At 46.6% G+C, this 19,878-nt stretch overlaps 1 protein-coding gene across 1 annotated transcript in view; it reads left to right on the top strand.

The window, feature by feature from the left end:
• The window catches only part of LOC146175164 (juvenile hormone acid O-methyltransferase-like), a 67,604-nt gene extending 53,527 nt beyond the window's left edge, over positions 1-14,077 (top strand). The window contains exons 2-4 of the mRNA XM_084584598.1: positions 9,165-9,800; positions 10,738-10,903; positions 13,752-14,077. Of these exons, the coding sequence (XP_084440724.1) occupies positions 9,243-9,800; positions 10,738-10,903; positions 13,752-13,924 (897 nt within the window). The 5' untranslated portion in view covers positions 9,165-9,242 and the 3' untranslated portion in view covers positions 13,925-14,077. The remainder of the gene's footprint in view (positions 1-9,164; positions 9,801-10,737; positions 10,904-13,751) is intronic.
• Positions 14,078-19,878: the final 5,801 nt, after the last annotated feature.

The following is a 19,878-nucleotide window of genomic DNA, read 5'->3' as shown; positions in this document are numbered from 1 at the left end:
CCATCGCTGGTCTCCGGCGCCCATCTGTCTCGCGCTGAAGCTGTGCCCTGCGGCTGGTATTCCGATCCTGCTGTGCCCGAATTACTGCCAGCACTAGACGTTCCAATCAACTATTATATCCACGTTTCACTTGGTGGAGGTGCGGGGTAGTCAACGTTCTGCTGCGAAGTTCCAGGGCGAGATGGGTACAGGGAACCTCAGCTTGGCCTCCACACGTTTCTCAAGGATCCGTCTGGCCGTCTCGGGCGCTGGGCCCTCAGGCTTCAGGAATACGACATCCGTGTAGTGTACCACTCTGGCCGCAAGCACTCTGACGCCGATGCTCTTTCTCGGTCACCGGTGCGTTCGCCTAACTCATCATCCCCTCCTCAAGCCTCCTTGTCAGCACTCACCATTGAGGATATGCCTTTCGAGCAACGACAAGATCCTTGGGTTTCTAACCTGCTATATGTCCTTGGCACTACTTCCGCGGCTATGCATCCTCGGGCACTCCGCCGACCGGCTTCCCATTTTACCATTCGGGACGGCCTCCTCTACCGAAAGAACTACAACTCAGACGGCAGAAAATGGCTTCTTGTCATTCCGCGCCACCTCCGCTCCGAGGTTTGTGCCCACCATCACACCGACCCGCAAAGCGCTCATGCCGGCGTCCTGAAAACCTATGATCGAATTCGTCAGATGTATTACTGGCGGGGAATGTACAATTTCGTACGTCGTTACATTCTCTCTTGTACCATCTGTCAACAACGCAAGATTTCTCGCCACCCCGCTGGTCCTCTCCAGCCTTTACCGTGTCCAGCTCGCCCGTTTGATCGCGTGGGAATCGACCTCTATGGTCCGCTACCATGCAGTGCCGCCGGTAATCGATGGGTCATCGCCGCCGTCGACCACCTGACCCGTTATTCGGAGACTGCTGCACTTCCCGCGGCGACAGCCCGAGAGGCAGCCCATTTTCTTCTGCACCACTTCATTCTTCGACACGTCGCCCCTCGCGAGCTATTCAGTGATAGAGGTCGTGTCTTTCTGTCCGAAGTAGCCCAAGAGCTCCTGTCGTCTTGCAAATCAATACATCGGGCTACTACCGCGTATCACCCGCAAACCAATGGCCTCACGGAGCGTTACAACCGTACGCTTGGGGACATGCTCGCAATGTATGTTACATCTGAATCTGGGAGCTCCAACTGGGACCAGGTACTGCCATTCGTAATGTTCGCGTACAACACTGCCACCCAAGCAACAACTGGTTTATCGCCCTTCTTTCTGTTATACGGCCGTGAACCATCTTGTATTCTGGACACAATATTGCCATACCATTCAGATGCCTCTGAGTACAGTGCTTTGTCCGATATTGTACAGAAGGCCAAGGAATGCCGTCAGCTACCTCGCACGTTTACCTCCAACACTCAAGGCTATCGCAAAGATCAGCATGATAGCGATACCCCTGCTCTGACATTCCTGGCCGACAGCTTCGGTTGGCTATGCGTTCCTGCCACCAGCAAACTAGAAACAAAATACCACGGACCTTATCGCGTCTTGGAACGCACATCCCCTGTTAACTACATCATCGAGCCAGTCACCCCTCCTTCCGACCACCGCCGCCGCGGACGTGAGGTTGTCCATGTTAGCCGCCTCAAGCCGTATTACAACCCTCTGGTTGTCTCTTCTCCGTGAGTCGCCAGGATGGCGACTTCTTCACGCGGGGGAAATGTAAAGAAGACGAAGAAGAAACAACGCTGCGGCATCGCCATCACCATCGCTGGTCTCCGGCGCCCATCTCTCTCGCGCTGAAGCTGTGCCCTGCGGCTGGTATTCCGATCCTGCTATGCCCGAATTACTGCCAGCGCTAGACGTTCAAATCAACTATTAAATCCACGTTTCAATATATATATTGAAACGTGGGTGGTAGGATAGTTAGAGAGGATGCCGGTAAGCTGTCTAAGGAGACAAAAGATTTGATTAAGAAAAAACAAAGTATGAAAGGTTTGGTTTGGTTTGTGGGGTTTAACGTCTCAAAGCGACTCAGGTTATGAGAGACGCCGTAGTGGGGGGCTCCAGAAATTTTGGCCACCTGGGGTTCTCTAACGTGCACTGACATCGAACAGCACACGGGCGCCTTGCTTTTCGCTTCCATCAAAAAGCGGTCGCCGAGGCCGGGGTTCGATCCCGCGTCCTTGGGAACAGTAGTCGATCGCCGTAACCACTGCGCCACCCCGGCGGGGTACAAAGTATGAAAGCTTCCAAAAGAACAGACCAGATAGAACTGGCAGAGATATCAAAGCTGATCCAAAAGCGTAAAGTAACCCATGTAAAGAAGTATAACATGGAGAAATTTAGCATGCTGTAAGGAACTGGGAAGCCTTAAAGCGGTGACGAAGAAATTGCGCATAGGCAAAATTGAGATGTAGGCACTAAGGGACAAGGTGGGCAATGTCTTCACGAATTTGGACAAGATCGTGAAAATAGTCGAGGAGTTCCATCCTGATCTGTACAGTATAGCCAACGTAGTCAGTACAATAATGAGATTGGCAGTAGGAAACAGCAGTCAGACTTCACCCATGATGATGGACGAGGATTACGAAAGCTTTAGAGGCTATGAAAAGGAAAAGCAACTGGAGAGGATCAGGCAATGGCAGATTTGTTCAAGGACGGGGACATATCGTGCTAAGAAAACTGACCACCCTGTATACGCAATGCCTGGTGTCATCGGCGGTACCGGAACCATGAAAGAACGCAAACATTATCTTAATTCATACGAAAGGGGATGCTAAGGACTAGAAACATTACAGACCGATCAGGTCGCTATTTGTATACGTATGAGGTATTTACTAAGGCAATCGCTAATAGAGTCCCGACGACCTTAGACTTCAATCAAATACAAGATCAAGCCGGTTGTCAGAAAGTGTGCCATACTACCGATACTATCCATTCCATCAACCAGGTGATAGAAAAATGCTCAGAATATAAGCAGTCCTTATACATAGCATTCATTCATTACGAAAGAACATCGTACTCAGTAATATTTTTATTTTTATTATTTAATCATAAAATTGGAATAGATTCTTCACCGTACCTAATACTATCGAACACCAGACAAACCCGACACTCCAACCCTCTTTCTCTTGCCCCGTACTTTGCCAAGTCTAGCTTATTTCAACACTCTTTCTTTCCCCAGACCAATAATGATTAGAACAGCTTGCCAGCTTCCTGCCTACAGTCTCTTGACCTGATAGAGGACCATGTTTAGCATAATTTCATGCTCCGCTATTATCATTTTTCATTTCCTGCTGTTTGTGCTCTGTTTTGTTTGCATTTTGATATTACCGATCACTGTAATAATTTGTTTTTAATCCACTCCTGCTTGGGCCTCACGGCCTGCAGTATCTAATAAATAAATAATAAACCACGGCAGTCATGCAGGCATTATGAGATCAGAGTGTAGACTGGCCGTCGTATATATATATAAGGAAAGGCGTTAGGCCAGGAGACACAGTCGCCCCAGTACTATTCGCAGCCTGCTTAAAGGAAGCATTCAGATACTTGGAATGAGAGTAGATGGAGAATACCTCCGTAATCTATGATTTGCTGGTGGCATAGCCTTTGTACGTAATTTTAGAGGGGTAAACAGCAAATAATTATTTATGAACTAGATAGTAAAGCTTATAAAATTAATATGAATTATTATGAAGAAAACTAAGGTAATGGTCAACACCCTCGGGAAGGAACTGTCGTTTACTTTAGGTGGTGAAGCACTGCAAGTAGTAGGCGAATAGTTCTACTTAGGACAGGTAGTAACCGCAGATCTGGACCACGACAGGGAAATAACAAGAAGAATAAGATTGGGAGGGAGTGCATTTGGCAAGCACTAGCAGATTATGACTAGCAGCTTACCGGTATCGCTCAAGAGGAAAGTATACAACAGTTGCATCTCGCCTGTACTCACCTATGGGGCTGAAACGTGGAGGCTAACCAAGAGGGTTCTACTTAAGTTAAGGACAACCCTATGGAACGAAGAATGGTAGGGGTAACATTAAGAGATAGGAAGCGTACAGAGTGGGTCGGAGAAATAACTCGTTACCGACATTCTAGTGGAAATTAAGAAGAAAAAATGGACATCGGCAGGACATGTAGGGCGAACAGTGGATAACAAATGGTCGCTTAGGGTAACAAACTGGACTCCAAGGGAAGAAAGGTGCAGCAGGAGGCGGCAGAAAGTTAGGTGGGCGAATGAGGTTAAGAAGTTCACAGGAGTCAAGTGGATGCAGTTAACACAGGACGAGTTAATTGGAGGAATATGGGAGAGGCTATTCCCTGCAAGAGGTATGGTCAGGCTGATGATGATGATGATGATGCTAGCAGCGGTAACAAATACAGATTTGAATTATACGCGGTAATACGAGCAAACCGTGAACTCTATATTGCCTATATGGGTTTAAAAACTTGTAAAAGGGTTACAATTCGAATACCATACTTCAAACGTGACGGGCAATTAAAGGGGAGGTTTTGGAATTTCTTTTCTGGGGTTGAACATTCCAAAGGTGATGAGGCTAACGGTTCGGCTTGGGTTTGTGGAGTACAGCGTCCCATAGCTACTCGGGCTAAAAGAGAGACGCCGTAATGGAGGGCTCCAAACATTTCGACCACCTGCGGGTTCTTTAATGTGCACTGACATCGCACAGCACACGGGCACCTTCGTTTCGTCCGCATGGAAAATCGGCCGCTAGGGCAGGGAGTCGCTCCCGCATCCTTGGGAAGAGTAATCGAGCGCCTTTACCAACCGCCAGCGGGGCATTAGGCTAACGGGGACGCCGTAATGGTGGGTTCCGGGAATTTCGACCACCTGGTATTCTTTAAAATGCGCTGACATGGCACAGCACACCAGCAGCTAATTTGTGGAAAACGTGTTGGAAAAAAATATTCACGTGATTTCAGACCGGAGCTTTTGAGCATTCGTTCCGTTGTGCAGTGTTCAAGGAAGGGAGTCACCATTTCATTTCCCATGGGAAGCACTCGTCCGCTAGTCAAGCTGAAGCTGCTAATTTGACAAAAGAATTTTAAACGATCCGTTATGTACATGCATTGATCCACTTCTAGCTGTAACACGATCGCTACTTTCAAACCAACATTGCGTGCAACGCATGCAGGCCCATATCGAAGCAAAGCGATACAACCAAACAGGGACCCGGAGGTGGCGCTTCGAACTGCCGCCCACTTTGCTTCATTGCATGGCCGGGACAGACGCAATGGCGCTTTGAAAGCAGTCGCCGTGTTATAGTTACAATTGGACGACGCTCTACCTGCAGTTCCGTGCCGTTGACTATAAGTGCAAATATCAACCTGGAAGTGAGACGGATACTGGGCTCTTTTTCTTAAAAATCGACCATGATAACTGCGCTTCAGCGTGGCTGAAACGCAAATATGTCCGTGTTCTGTGGAATGTCAGTGCATGTTAAAATACCCAGGTTGCCGAAAATATCACACGTTCTAACCTTGGCCCAACCGGGGTGGCGCAGTGGTAACGGCGCTCGACTACTGTTCCCAAGGACGCGGGATCGAATCCCGGCCTCGCCTGCCGCCTTTCGGTGGAGGCGAAAAGCAAGGCGCCAGTGTGCTGTGCGATGTCAGTGCACGTTAGAGAACCCCAGGTGGTCAAAATTTCCGGAGTCCTCCACTACGGCGCCTCTCATAGCCGAAGTTGCTTTGGGATGTTAAACCCCACAAACCAACCACGCTCTAACCTTGCCGCCAGCGGCTGCGTTACTGTTGTAACCCTACCGATGGCGGCTGCGTTTCGATGGAGGCGAAGCGTCCGTGGACTGTGTGATTCAAATGTACGTTACGGAATCTCGGTTGGTCCGTCCACTACGGCATCCCTGAACCTCGCAAACCATGCCAAACCGAACTGTTCCGTAGCATTGCACTGCGGCACCTCTTTATTTCTTTCTACTTTCGCGGCCACCTTCCTCTCTTCTTGCGGCGCATTTTAGGTGTCTACCGATAAGTGTGGCAGATACTTCGCCCTTCCTTCACTATAAATCTATTTTACTTTGCAAAACTCTACCTATGTCTCAATGCCAAAAATGTTGCCTTACTTCACCCATGAACGCTGTGCACCGAATGCGTGTGCAGGACGCATTCGCAGTCACTGTGTAATCGAGTATATTTGCAGTAGAGCAATCTTGACTGATGGTTATAATATTTGTGATTAAATTATTTGTAGTTCATTCTACATAATAAAGTCACATATCATTGGTTAGCTCGTTTTTATTACAGGTCCACTGGACAAAATGTGCCTAATTGGTAATTATTTTATTCTTAATAAAATTCACCGTTTTGTTATAGTATCATTTATATCAAGTTGTATTAGATTACACTAATTGCCGCTCTTTTTAATAATCGTCAAATAGGTATTTGTGAATAACAGTTAAACCTGCGGCTATAGAGTCAGGTTGTACACCGTTTAAAAGGTCTCAGCGAATAGAATCCAAAATTAAACGATCTACGGTCGCCCAAGAGCCAAATAAAACTAACCTATACTAACAGTCGTCTAACTTGGTTCAAAAAGATGCAACGGAAGAAAAACCGTAGCATTTACTGCTCACGCTTTAACAGCAACTAAGAAAAATTAAGTGCCCTCGGTAGGTTTTTAAGAAGGCTAAACAAGAGCAGAGTTTGGGCTGAATTGACATCAGTGTGGAACCGCCAGAAGGTAAGACCGGCCCACCGATATCAGGTTTTCTATGGGATGGACCGGACACCAAACACCACTGTGCGCTCCGATGGGTCGCTTGAACATCGCTTCTGAGGGTGCCCTGTAAGGAGCAACGTATGGCAAATGCGAAAAACATCATCTCAGCAGCAGGGCCCACTCACCCTCACTTAATTAGTGAGGCTGCTGTCCGAATTCCTAACGTCCCTCACAAACGTTGCAGCTGTTGTAATTCTCATCTAAGCCTCACATCACTCCCGAGGCCCAACTCGTGAGGTCTCAAACTCGCATTTTGCCAATCTATACTACCAAGCCACGCGCACAGTGTAGGTAACGCGAACATTACGGCTCCACAGGACGAAAAAGAAGAATTGTGGTCTTCATTTTTATCGTGCTAAGTTTCCTAGTGTCAGCGCGCTAAATAATTCAGTGTGGTGTTGTGTATTCAAAGTTTTTACACCACAATCCGACCTAGCACCGAGCATGTGCTCCTACAACAAGGTTATCACTAAATACTGGAAAAATGACGCCACTTGGAGTCCACAAACCGGTGTTTGCAAAACATATACCTGCTGCATGAAGGGTGTAACGCCTTCTTATTCGAAGTTTAGGTATTTTAGTATTTGAAGCCAAGATACAAATGTTGGATGAAATGAGAGGCTTGGTGTGGCAGGAAATGTTTGAAATCATTTTCTTTTTCTTGTTTTCTTTAAGACGTCTGTACATGTTGTCCACTGGATTGGTAGCGTATTTTAGACCCTGGTTAACCATTTAGATGTGCTAACCAAGTGTTTCTAATACCGCCAAGGATGTTAGGTTTTTGGTAATCAGTTGTTCCTAGAATACAATGATGACAACAGACGTTGACAAAATAATCCAAAGCACCTTATGAAAACCTGTGACTATGAAAAGTGCAGGCTACCAGTAAACAAATATTTTTTTCTTAATGTTTAAAACAGGGGTCGAGATTGCAAACATAATGGAATAACCTGATTTTATGCACAGAATGTACAGGTGCAGTATAGGATGAAACTTCGCACCTTGCAGCGGAGATATCATAAATTATGTTGCTTAGTAACCAACAAAAAAGCTGCGCTTCATTACGTAGGAATGAAAATGGGTGGCGCCAGTGCGAGGACACAGGCAGCATCTTGCAAACTGCTATTTTGTTGCGTTTGGCAGAGAGGTCTCGTATGGTTGGGTAGCACACTTTTGGAAGATTATTTGGTCAGTAAATTAAATTAAATTAAATTGGTTCACAGGAAGGGAAAGGCGCAGTAACTGTCACACTTGCTCTGTGGACACCCGAACCGCGCCGTAAGGGAAGGGAGGAAGGTGGGAATGAAAGTGGAAAGAGAGAAAGAGGAGCCGTAGTGGAGGGCTACGGAGTAATTTCGACCACCTGGGGATCTTTAACGTGTGCGATGTCAGCGCACGTTAAAGATCCCCAGGTGGTCGAAATTACTCCGTAGCCCTCCACTACGGCTCCTCTTTCTCTCTTTCCACTTTCATTCCCACCTTCCTCCCTTCCCTTACGGCGCGGTTCGGGTGTCCACAGAGCAAGTGTGACAGTTACTGCGCCTTTCCCTTCCTGTGAACCAATTTAATTTAATTTAATTTACTGACCAAATAATCTTCCAAAAGTGTGCTACCCAACCATACGAGACCTCTCTGCCAAACGCAACAAAATAGCAGTTTGCAAGATGCTGCCTGTGTCCTCGCACTGGCGCCACCCATTTTCATTCCTACGTAATGATGGTTTGGTTTGGTTTGTGGGGTTTAACGTCCCAAAGCAACTCAGGCTATGAGAGACGCCGTAGTGGAGGACTCCGGAAATTTCGACCACCTGGGGTTCTTTAACGTGCGCTGACATCGTACAACACACGGGCGCCTTGCTTTTCGCCTCCATCGAAAAGCGGCCGCCGAGGCCGGGATTCGATCCCGCGTCCTTGGGAACAGTAGTCGAGCGCCGTAACCACTGCGCCACCCCGGCGGGGTTCCTACGTAATGAAGCGCAGCTTTTTTGTTGGTTACTAAGCAACATAATTTATGATATCTCCGCTGCAAGGTGCGAAGTTTCATCCTATACTGCACCTGTACATTCTGTGCATAAAGTCAGGTTATTCCATTATGTTTGCAATCTCGACCCCTGTTTTAAACATTAAGAAAAAAATATTTGTTTACTGGTAGCCTGCACCTTTCATAGTCACAGGTTTTCATAAGGAAAAACACAATTTTGTTTCTTTTTCGCTTTTTGTTTTCCTATGAGAAAAATGTAGTTCGACACGAATAGCGGTTATCAACATATTCAAGCCCCTGCGAAGCCTTGCAAGACACCTTTGTTCCGTAGATGCGAAATATTGCCCCTTTTTTGGTCTTACACGATTGGTGCGGTCGACAACGTTTGTGACCACCTGCGGTAATGTACATCTCTCACCTGCAAATTCTCACGCTGCAGGTAGAAGAGCAGCGACGTGCCCGTTCGAACAGAGACCGCTTCAGGAAACGACTGAACTGGAACAAAACGCTCACAAACATGTCGGGCAACAGCAATGACTTAAGTCCGAAGCCGCAGAACTCCGAATCCAATGTCGACTACATCGATCCCTCTTTTCTGAAGATAAAAAATAAGTCCGCCTTCCTGAGCAAGCTCGATGCTTTAAAGCGCGTTCCCTTCGTGCGCCCCATCGGCTCAGGAGAGCAGCATCTTGACATTGGCTGCGGTTGGGGAAACTTCACCAAACATGCCTTGCTGCCGCGTATGGGACCCTCTGGTCGGATTATTGGTGTTGACAGAGCGGACCACTTGCTCGACTACGCCCGGAAGCACGCCAGTCACCCCAGCGTCACCTACGAGCACTTAGACATCGAGGAAGACGACCCGCAGCCACTGCTGGACAAGTACGGCCAATTCGACCGCATATTCTCGTTCGTGACGCTGCAGTGTGTACGTGACCTGGAGAGGGCATACCGAAACGTGTTCCGCCTGCTGAAAGATGGAGGAGAATGCGTCTTCCTGACACTCACTGGCTCTGTCATCACAGATGTCATGTACCACCTCAGCTCCATGGAGCCCTGGAAGGCATACGTACCAGTGAGTGTTTTAGCGGGATTTACGCCGACTGTCGTACTCGATATCGAATTTGAATACCGTACGATTTATGTGCCACCTTCCGCAATCAAGTGAATTCGCTCATTCAGTAAAAATTGTAGCGTCTAAATTCTCTTCATTTAAGCGCAACGTATTGAAATGTTTCCTCTATCGTTTGGAGCTGAGCGTCATGTGTGCGCTTCACGGGCACTGAATGCTTTACACCAATTAGGTTTTTCAGAGAAGGCGACACTGAAAAATATTGTGCAAGATGAAATCAAACACTTTGCGCTCCACTTTCGAGCCAATTCATATAACACTGCAAATGAACTGGGCTCAGCTCTGTTAGGGATGATACGTTAGAGACAACACGGCACCAGAAACCTTGAATTTTTCAGCGCACAGAGGCTGGCATATGTCGCAATATAGTGAAGCCATTGGCGTGTTTTCATTTCTTTTAGCGAGAGAAGGGCAGAGGTTAAACGTTTATGTGCTAGAAAAAGTATTGCAGGGCTCCCGTGGTTGGGTCCTTTTCATATCTGAATAATCCGTGCAGATGGTGCATTTTTCATTTCCCCAATGTGTAGTAGGTGGTGTATTTTATTAAAATAACAGTATCTCAATATATCTGTCTTGTGTAAAGAAAATACACGATAATTTACAAATACCTTTCGCCTTCAAGCTTATTCAAGTTGATAAACTTATGCAGTAACGTGTTCATATACACCGAAGAGCAATGTTTGGTATGCTCTTAGAACAGTTGCATTATTTTTAGTCATATAGCTAAGAGTGAAATTTACAACCTCTTCGTTTTTCCAAACAGCTAGCGCGCTAAAAAGCCAAGGCCATATCTGAAATAAGCCGCACCCTTGCGTTTGAACGCTTCATTCGTACCCTATAAAAGCTCTTGGGTCAATTTTTGTACAATCCACTTCTACAGGACCCAAAAAAGCTGTACTCGGACCGCGTCTTCTTTGGGACGCCCATTGTGGCTGAGAAAGTGGTGGAAGCGGAGAAAAAAGCCTTGGAAGGAGCAGGCCTGGCCCTGCTATTCAGCTCTGTTTACGACGCCCAGTGGATGCTGCCAAATGTGCAATTGTGGATGGGTACGTGTTTTCCTTTACCTCGGTCTCCAGAACAATGTCGTGAGCACCGGAAGGTCATTGGCTGGAAGGCCCCTTTTGAAGAACGTCAGCCGCTTTGTCCATAAATTGTGCCGTGCTCCAACTGCCTGAACAACGGATTTCGTACCAGGGACTGCTTAGAATACTGGATGGCAGATTATCTACAAAGTAGCCGCAGAACTGCTATTTATTATCCTCACTTTGTGATGACTGCTGCCGCATTTTTCCAAACAGGCGCCTGCCAGTTTTCGCCTACCCGAGAATATTCACGCGTATAATAATTTGTGAATTAAATCATCATTATTATGATTATTATTCAGTTCAGTTCAGTCGTGTCCGACTCTTCGTGACCATTTGCATTCATTCAAAAACGCTGAAAGAAAATATTAGCAGAAAACGGTATTTTTACGCAAGATATGTCAATGCGCGCCTTAGAAAATATAATTTGTTGTACATTCTTTTTTTTTTTTGGAACTAGCGCATTACACTAGGCAAACAGCAAACAGAAGTAGATCCAGACGCCTAGGAGGCGTTAGTGCAGCAGGCATCAGCGGCATTTCTAATTATTTGGTTAGAATTAAAGCTGATGGGTTTATCGCGACAGGAAATGACAACAATGAGCTTTTTCTATGTAAACTACATTTGACTACTCGTACTCTTTATGACAGAAGTAACGCACGTTTAGAACAACTTGTCACATAAAAAAGGCCATTGGCAGGTGCTATTAACAACTGCGTGATTCAGCTCCAGATCAGGTTAAGTACAATTTATTGCATGCGGTATAATAGACAAGACAAATAAAACTTGATTTCGTGTCTCAAAGCTGGATTATGAATAAAATAGTTCCAAGAATCGAAGGATCAAAAAGCGACGTCGCTATGGACGCTTGGCCGCCACAAGCCAGTTATCCCTGTGGTAACTTTTCTGACACCTCTTGCTTAAAACTCTTAAAGCCAAAAGGATCGAGGGGCCCCGCTTTCGTGGTCTCGAATCGTACTGAAATTCAAGATCAAGCAAGCATTTGCCCTTTTGCTCTACGCGAGGTTTCTGTCCTCGCTGAGATGTCAATGCGCGCCTTAGAAAATATAATTGGTTGTACTTTTTTTTTTTTGGAACTAGCGCATTACACTAGGCAAACAGCAAACAGAAGTACACCCAGACGCCTAGGAGGCGTTAGTGCAGCAGGCATCAGCGGCATTTCTAATTGATTTACAGGATAGAATTAAATCATCATTATTATAATTATTATTCAGTTCAGTTCAGTCGTGTCCGACTCTTCCTGACCCTATGGACCAAATCACGCCACGCTTTCCGGTCTGTCACTATCTTCCTAACATTACATAACTTCATCTGCAGCGCCTCGAAGATGCCATCTAAATTATTATTGCTTAAAATGATAACATGATTACTATTGCTTGACATTAAATATTTGCTGTCCTGCTCTCAACAATAGAACGTATAGCACTTCTCGTGTTTTGTCCACTGTCTGCATATGCGATATCCTTGCGAGCATTCTTGGTAATTTTCATTCGAATTTCCTTAATTTTATAGCTGGTGAAAAGTTCATTGCAGTGTGCAGCAACGGCTGCATTCCGGCGTCAGGAGGCTCCCATGTACACAGCTAATTAGGAGCTCTCACTGGCTATCCTAATGAAGCAGCAAGGTTTGCAGTCAGTCGAAGCAGAGAAATCGGCCAGGCAGTAAGACCAATAGGTGAAGGTGGCTACTCGGTCCTTTGCTTTCTCCTCTCTACTGTCGTGTCGTGGGGAAGAGGAAGAGGAACAAAGGAAAGAAAATATTGAAACCGGGTGACGCGCAAGCAAGCGGAGTATGATGTCCCTCAGGGTTTTTGATGATCTACCTATCAGTATTCTGGGTGAGAGGTATAAATGCTCCGCTTACTTCTTAATCGCCCATTTCCTCATTTGCCTGGTTTGACACAGGGTAGATGAACATTTTGTGCGAGAAGATGATGGACAGTTCAGTGTCGACCGTTTCCTTCGATTTTTTCGATCATGGCGCATACCGTCGCTGAGAACTATTCAGAAAGACTTCGGTGGCAATTCCTTTAATCGCATACTAATCTAAAAACAAATGATAAAATTTCTGGCTATGCCAGTTCCATCAAATCATTTCCAAATCAACCGAACCTGCAAGTGAAAGAGCAGCCCCGTACCCCCCACGTAATCCAGAACTTATAGGAATAATAGTTTAAATGCAAGAGGAGACTTTCACATTCCCAATATGCACAGCATGTTGATAATGGCTGGAACTCACAAGACGGCTACCATTCTGTAAGCGACTATCAACAACAGCTCTTACCAGAGAGGAGTACATTATTCATTGTCTTTCTGTCCACTGGTTAGGCGCGGTCGACGTAAGTATTCATGACGTCACTGTGTTCGCGCCTCTCCTACTGCCGCTTTACCTTTCATCGACATCGTAATGAAGCTATATATTTACGACGTCTTTCATAGCCTGAGTCAATTTAGAATGTCAAACTCCATAAGCCAAACCAACCAAGTACTTCTTCGCTGGCCAATAAGCGTGGTGTACTGTTATGATTGACAGAAAACATGTAGTAAAAAATAGTACAGGCTTCCTTTGTGGTAAGCACAGCAATACATAACCGATCTAAACTCGCGTTATAGCTACAAAATTTTTTACAGCCTATGATGGTGTAGAAGGAGAAAAAAGCGCAGCATTTTCGTGGCTTCATCAGACGCAGAGTAAGGTCTGATATGAACAGTGGATATTTTAAACGAACTTGTAATGGGTAGCGATAACGCTAAGTAGCCTGAACACTCAACGTTGTTGTTTTGTTTTTCAGATCAATACATTTCGATGTTCAAGTTGGATGCCAATATTCCCGAGGAGAAGCGTGACGCATTCCGCACGGTCTGCCGCAACCTGCTGGAAGAGAGAACACTCACCACAGACGAAGGTTGCTCTATGAGACACAGCTTTGTCATTGTACACGCGCAGAAACCGCCTCGCAACTAAACGCAAGTCCAATCGTTTGCGGTCCTGTATATTTGATGCAAAATAAGAAACGTGAAGCAGTTCAGAATTAGTAATATTACCTATGTTGAAAATGCCTTCGAAGTTCCGCTCGTTTTGTCTGTTTGTTTTTCAATAAAGAGTGCAGCATAATATTCTCGCACTATGACAAGATCTATCGCCTACGGTTTCTTAATGTGGCATCAATGCACTAGAGGATGAAGAGCAAGGTACTATTTTTACTTTCTTTCTAGGCTTATACCAACCCGCGTTGTTCAATACTCCAAGAACATTATTCAGTGAATCACATACTTTATACCCAGCCGGGGTGGCGCAGTGCTTAGGGCGCTAGGCTACTGTGTCCAAGGATGCCGGATCGAATCCCGGCTTCGGCGGCAGCTTTTCGATGGAGGCGAAAAGCAAGGTACCCGTGTGCTGTGCAATGTCAGTGCACGTTGAAGGACCCCATGTGGTCGAAATTTCCGGAGTCTTCCAATACGGCGTCTTTCATAGCCTGAGTCACTTTGGGCCGTTACACGCCACAAATCAAAAGAAACATACTTTAGGACTTTCAGGAATAAAATTAGAACGGCTAAATTTTCGAAAGCAATGGGAGCGAATAAGCTAGATTTGATTGCAGAGTTGCCTTATTTGCATTCTAAATAAGTGTATAGCGCACATCAAGCAACACATTTCATTTTCACATATTTGAACTACCACATTTTATGTAGCCTAGCGATATTACGAACTATTTATGATATAATATTACTTGAGTTGTCTATTTTGATATCATGGCGTTATGCATACTGTCGGTGAAAGCACTTTATCGCGAAATACGCCGATCAGACCGCAAATGAGGCCCAGAGCAGGAACAAAGCATGTATTAGCCACTAATGCAGGCTTTGCCTCTGCCACTTCGGAAAAAGACGCGTTTCGCACCATTATGCCCCACAAGCAAAGATCATCAAAGGGCGGCACGACAGCTTGGTTCAGACTAAAAATCCTTGGTTTGTATCGTCTAATTGCGGTGTTCTGTTAAAATCGACCTGATTGTACGGTACAACCACCTAATCGTCAATGGATGAATCACAGTAACAATGATGGTTCCGAAATCGTCGCTGTGTGCGTGCAGACGTCCCAGCGAGACCCGCGTGAGATCTCATTCAACTCAGAACACTTCACCAGTGGAGCGTGACCTGCTCGCGAATGCTCTGACAGAGCTGACAGAACGAAGCATTTTCAGCCGCTCGAGCGCACTCATGGCTAATCTGTCGAAAGCAATTGTCAATCTACAGAAATATGATCACAACACAACCTTGCGTCCTTAAATCAATCTTCATGATGAAAGTCCATCATTGCCCAAAAAAGCAGTTACCTCAAGCAAAATACTTGGAGCAAACGGGCGTTTCACGTTTTTTGTTTTTTGTTTTTGTTTCTTTTTGCAATCGAAAATTTTTATTGAGAGATCTCAGGGTGCGTCGTGCGCATTTCTCTGGAAAAGATAGAATGATACTGTATACTCTTTTTCCAACGAGCGGACACACCGATCAGAACGCGGAACTCGTCCGACGATTCTTGAATAAAGCGTAAATTCGATCGAGTTGGCACAGAATCATTTAGACCACAGCGCATGCACACGGACGGGGCTACAATAACGGGATGAAAGACTTAGAAGGAATATGGAGAATGAAATGTTATAGCGCGCGGCAGCCGAGCGACCGCACCAAAGAAACAGCGAAGGCCGGTGGAGGATCAGGAATGCGGGTTTATACGTGTGACGCTTATAAGAAGCGGTTGCTTATCCACTGCTGATATCACTGCGCATGATGGCCAAGTGACGCCTCATTCACTTGACGCTATCACATTCCTTCCTCGCAAGATCATCGCCTCCATTCATTACCTAGAGTGACGGAATTCGCGAGAGTTATATCGGTCCTGTGGTTTCCGGGCGCGCTGGCTTCGGCGCAGTGTTGGTGGAGAGTCGTCAGTCGCATCGGCTTTCGCCTTAGGATGTCCGTTAGGGGCAGCTGGCAGTTGCCTGCTCGCCTGGTGGTGGCGGTCTCGGGGTTGCTGCGTCATCGCAAAGAGAGATTATTGCCGCGTCCGCCTAATGCTGCGCCTCCTGTGGCAGGAAATGGGTCTCCTGATGACGCTCAAAAAAGTCTTCAGTGTCGAGTGGTCTCGGGGCTACCGGCCCGGTATCCAGTCCTGAATGCGGGAGATCAACATGAACGTGCCGAGCTGTGTTCTGCGTCTCTACGAGGTAGGTAACAGAGCTGACTAGCTGCACTATACGCTCTTTCGACCATGATACCTTCTCTTGCTTGACAGTCTTCACGTATACCCAGTCCCCCTCCTTGAACGAACGAAAAGTCGATCTTCGTTGGTCATGCTGCTGTTTTAGCTCTTCTTGCTTACTCTGTATGTCATCCTGAAATGATGGCCTTAGTAATGGCAGTTTAGTGCGCGGAGTTCGTTTCAGGAACAGTTAGCCGAACACTTGCCTGTCGCCGTGTTCGGGGTCGTTCTATATGCCAGCAAGTAGTGGTCCAGTCTCTCCCGCGTTGATCTGCTGTTACCACCCTTAATGTCGTGAAGAAGCTGCTTGCGAAGACTTCATTTTATAGTTTGCACCGACCTTTCGGCAGCCCCGTTAGACTGCAGATAGTATGGCGGGCTGTACGTGCGTCGGATGCCACAGGCTTCGAGGAAGTCCAGGAATCCTGCTCTGAAAACTGGGGCCATTATCGGAAACCAGTTGTTCAAAGTACCCATAAGCAGCAAACCGACTCGGCAAGCGCTCAGTAGTCTTCGTGGCTGAAGTCGAGCGCATAGGAATCTAAGAGAGTACGATTGAGGGCTAGTTGGTAATGCATTATTGAACAACTTAACTGCGCCAAAAGGACGGGACAAGAAAAGAAGAACACAGAACAAACGCAGACTAACAAGTGGTTTATTGCAGCGACGCCTCCTTCCTTCAACACCAACGCGCATGCGCACCAACACAAAATCCAAAACAACAAAATTATCTGGTCAGCCAGAGAAATTCTAGCTCCTTGCGGTATAAGTGAATGGAAGCCTCCCTTACACATTTATCACGCCATAATCGTGCGATTTCGAACGCTTCAAGAACTCCCCGCTCTTTTCTTCCCCGTGCACATCAAATAATCTTAGTCCGGCAGAAGAGCGGGATACATTCCTGTTTATCACGATTACAAGCCCTGCAATGCTTACCAAGGTGCTATCAACGTGCTGCATCCAAAGAGTTCGAGTGCTCCAACAACACATCGATCCACTTTGAAAACGAGTCTACCCACAAGAGAATTTTTTTTTTCGAAATAAATTAAGTCCAGGTGCACTCGCTGCCAGCAGCCATGGGAAACGCACATGGCTCGAGTGGAGAACAAGCGCTGTTTTGCGCTTGTTGGCAAATGCTACACGTTTTTACCGTGCTTTTGATGTCTGCGTCCAGCCCTGGCCACCAGAGCAAGCTATGTGCGAACATCTTAATTCGTCACTCCTGGGTTTTTCAGCTGTGTTGGCACAACAACACGACTACCCCAAGTGACGCATCCCGCGTCCAGGAAATGCTCCAAACGTCTGTTTTAGTACGGTACAAGTTGAGCATCTTTGATTTGTGCTGGCCATCCTTCCAGAGTATACGGTAGAATTTGCCGAGTATGCCGTCATACTTACTAGCTTTAGCAACGTCCTTAGCAGTCGGCGAGTAGCTTCAAAAAAAGCCATCGTATGTATCTCATCCCCACTCGTTTTGCTTGCAACAGACAGTCTGGACAGCGCGTCCGTCACTTCCATTTCAGAAGCCAGGATTAACGCCCCTTGTTGCATTCGAGCAGCCGCCAAAAATGTAATCTGCTTCCGTGACCCTAAGATGCCAAGTAATGGTTGATGATCCGTGAACAACGTGAATGCTCTCCCATAAAGGTAGCGATGAATCTTCTTGAGAGAAAATATTATGCCCACTTGGAAATATGTGAAAAAAAATTACAAGGGTTCAACGCTGCTGAACCAAATACTGAGCGATAGGATTAGCTGCGGGTGACCGAGCGTTCTTCTCTTTTTCTTCCTCAGACCACATATAAAGCCCCGCTTTAACCAAGCCGTATGAATGTGCCTTAGTGGTATATAGGGGTAAGGTGAATGTCAAGGTCCTAGCAGGCTGATTCAGACATAACCGTCCCATTTGAAACGAGAGACCCAACTTGGCAGCTCCTGCCGACCGCTTGAGTTGGTAGCCCAGCTCTCAGCCTTGTGTCACGTGGGTAAGACGTGGCTACCTGCCGCGCTACGCTGAAGGCTCGAAGCCTAGAGTAGTATTGCTTTCGCAATAAAAGAGCCGCGCCGAGCCCATACCACGACGCATCACAGCTTAGAGCCAAGGGTTGCTTCGGATCGTAGTGAGCAAGTAGCGGAGCTCGTAGTGAGCAAGTTCTTTGTTTTTCGAAACGCGCGAGCACACTGGCCTGTCCATTTCCAACACTTTCGCTTCTTCAGAAGCTCGTAGCGCGGCGCAGCCACAGCCATGTTCGATAGGAATTGGGCGTGGAATGTTACCATTCCCATTAAAGAGTTAAGCTCGGTAATATTCGTAGGCTCCAATGAACCCTCTATTGCACTTGTTTTTGATCCCAGTGGCTTTATTCCATCCACTAAAATTATGTGGCCCAGATAGCGGACTTACTGTAAAAGAGCTTGCATTTTTTTCTGCGCAGGGTCATATTGCCGCGAACCGTTTAAATCTTTATTTGTTCCTGTTCGACAGCCGCTGGCATGCGGCCTTGTCGTTGTTATTCTCTCGCTCTTATCAATTCTGTACCTCTTGTTTGTTCATGCTCGTTGTCGCGATTCGACGCCTTATCATTTTCTTTGCGGCGAACGATGCGCCGAGATCTGTTCCGATCACTCGTGTATGTTTCTACAATGTTCCAGCCTGTGCTAGTAGCAGTTTGTAACGTTATCTATAGATTGTTGTGGGCAGCCTTTAAATTGAGCGTTGACGAGTGCGACGGCCATTCTTTGTTCGACGATTGACGAGCACGTTTGTTGTTATCGCCGCCACCAAGTTGCCAAGTTATTTATCGGGCGAAAGTCAGCCCAATAAAGAGTTAAATTCAGTACCATCAAGCCTGTGTCTTCTTTTGGTGTCAACGGCCTTGTCACCACTACGTGACATCTGGTGGAGGTGCTGCCTTCGATCCTTCAAGCGAATACCCCGGCCTTGTTCCTGTTACCTTGGAGGACCAGTCAACAGGCCACCGAACCAATCGCTGGCTTCAAGGGCTCCAACCTGAACATGGTCTGCTGCCGGACTACACTAGATCTCGGAAGGCATCGACGCTGACAATGGCCCAGCTTACAGCGCCGGTTGTTTTCGTCCAACCCCGTGAGCCGACCTACTTCCATGGACGACCGGACAAAGATGCAGAAGACTGGATGGACCTTTTCGACCGTGCCGCAGAATTCAACGGCTGGAACGACGCTGCGAAACTCAGGCAAGTCTACTTTGCTCTTCAGGGACATGGTCGAGTTTGGTTCAAAAATCACGAGACTTCTTTAAAGGATTGGGAGATATTCAAAGCACAGTTGTTGATGGCCTTTGCAAGTTCTGTCCGAAAAGAAAGAGCTCAGGACCTCCTCCAATCAAGACTTCAACTCCCAAACGAGCCCGTCCTGGTCTACGTAGAAGAGATGAAGCGCCTGTTTCGCCGCGTCGACCCTAATATGACCGAAGGTGAGAGAGTGAAATTTTTAATGCGAGTTGTTAAAGAGTTGCTTTTTGCAGGGCTTGTCTGGAACCCGCAGAAAAATGTGGACGAATTTTAAAGTGAAGCATCGACCATCGAGAATATGTTGGACACCCGGATTCGCCGCTACGAGCGACCACTTCAACCACACTACTCAAGCCACTACCCCAGCGCATCTGCAAGCGGAGAGAA

This window comes from Amblyomma maculatum, chromosome 11 (assembly GCF_055883805.1).
Source record: "Amblyomma maculatum isolate TAMU_Amacu chromosome 11, ASM5588380v1, whole genome shotgun sequence".
NCBI classification, from domain to species: Eukaryota; Metazoa; Arthropoda; class Arachnida; order Ixodida; family Ixodidae; genus Amblyomma; species Amblyomma maculatum.
This window is presented reverse-complemented; position numbering and strand designations above follow the sequence as displayed.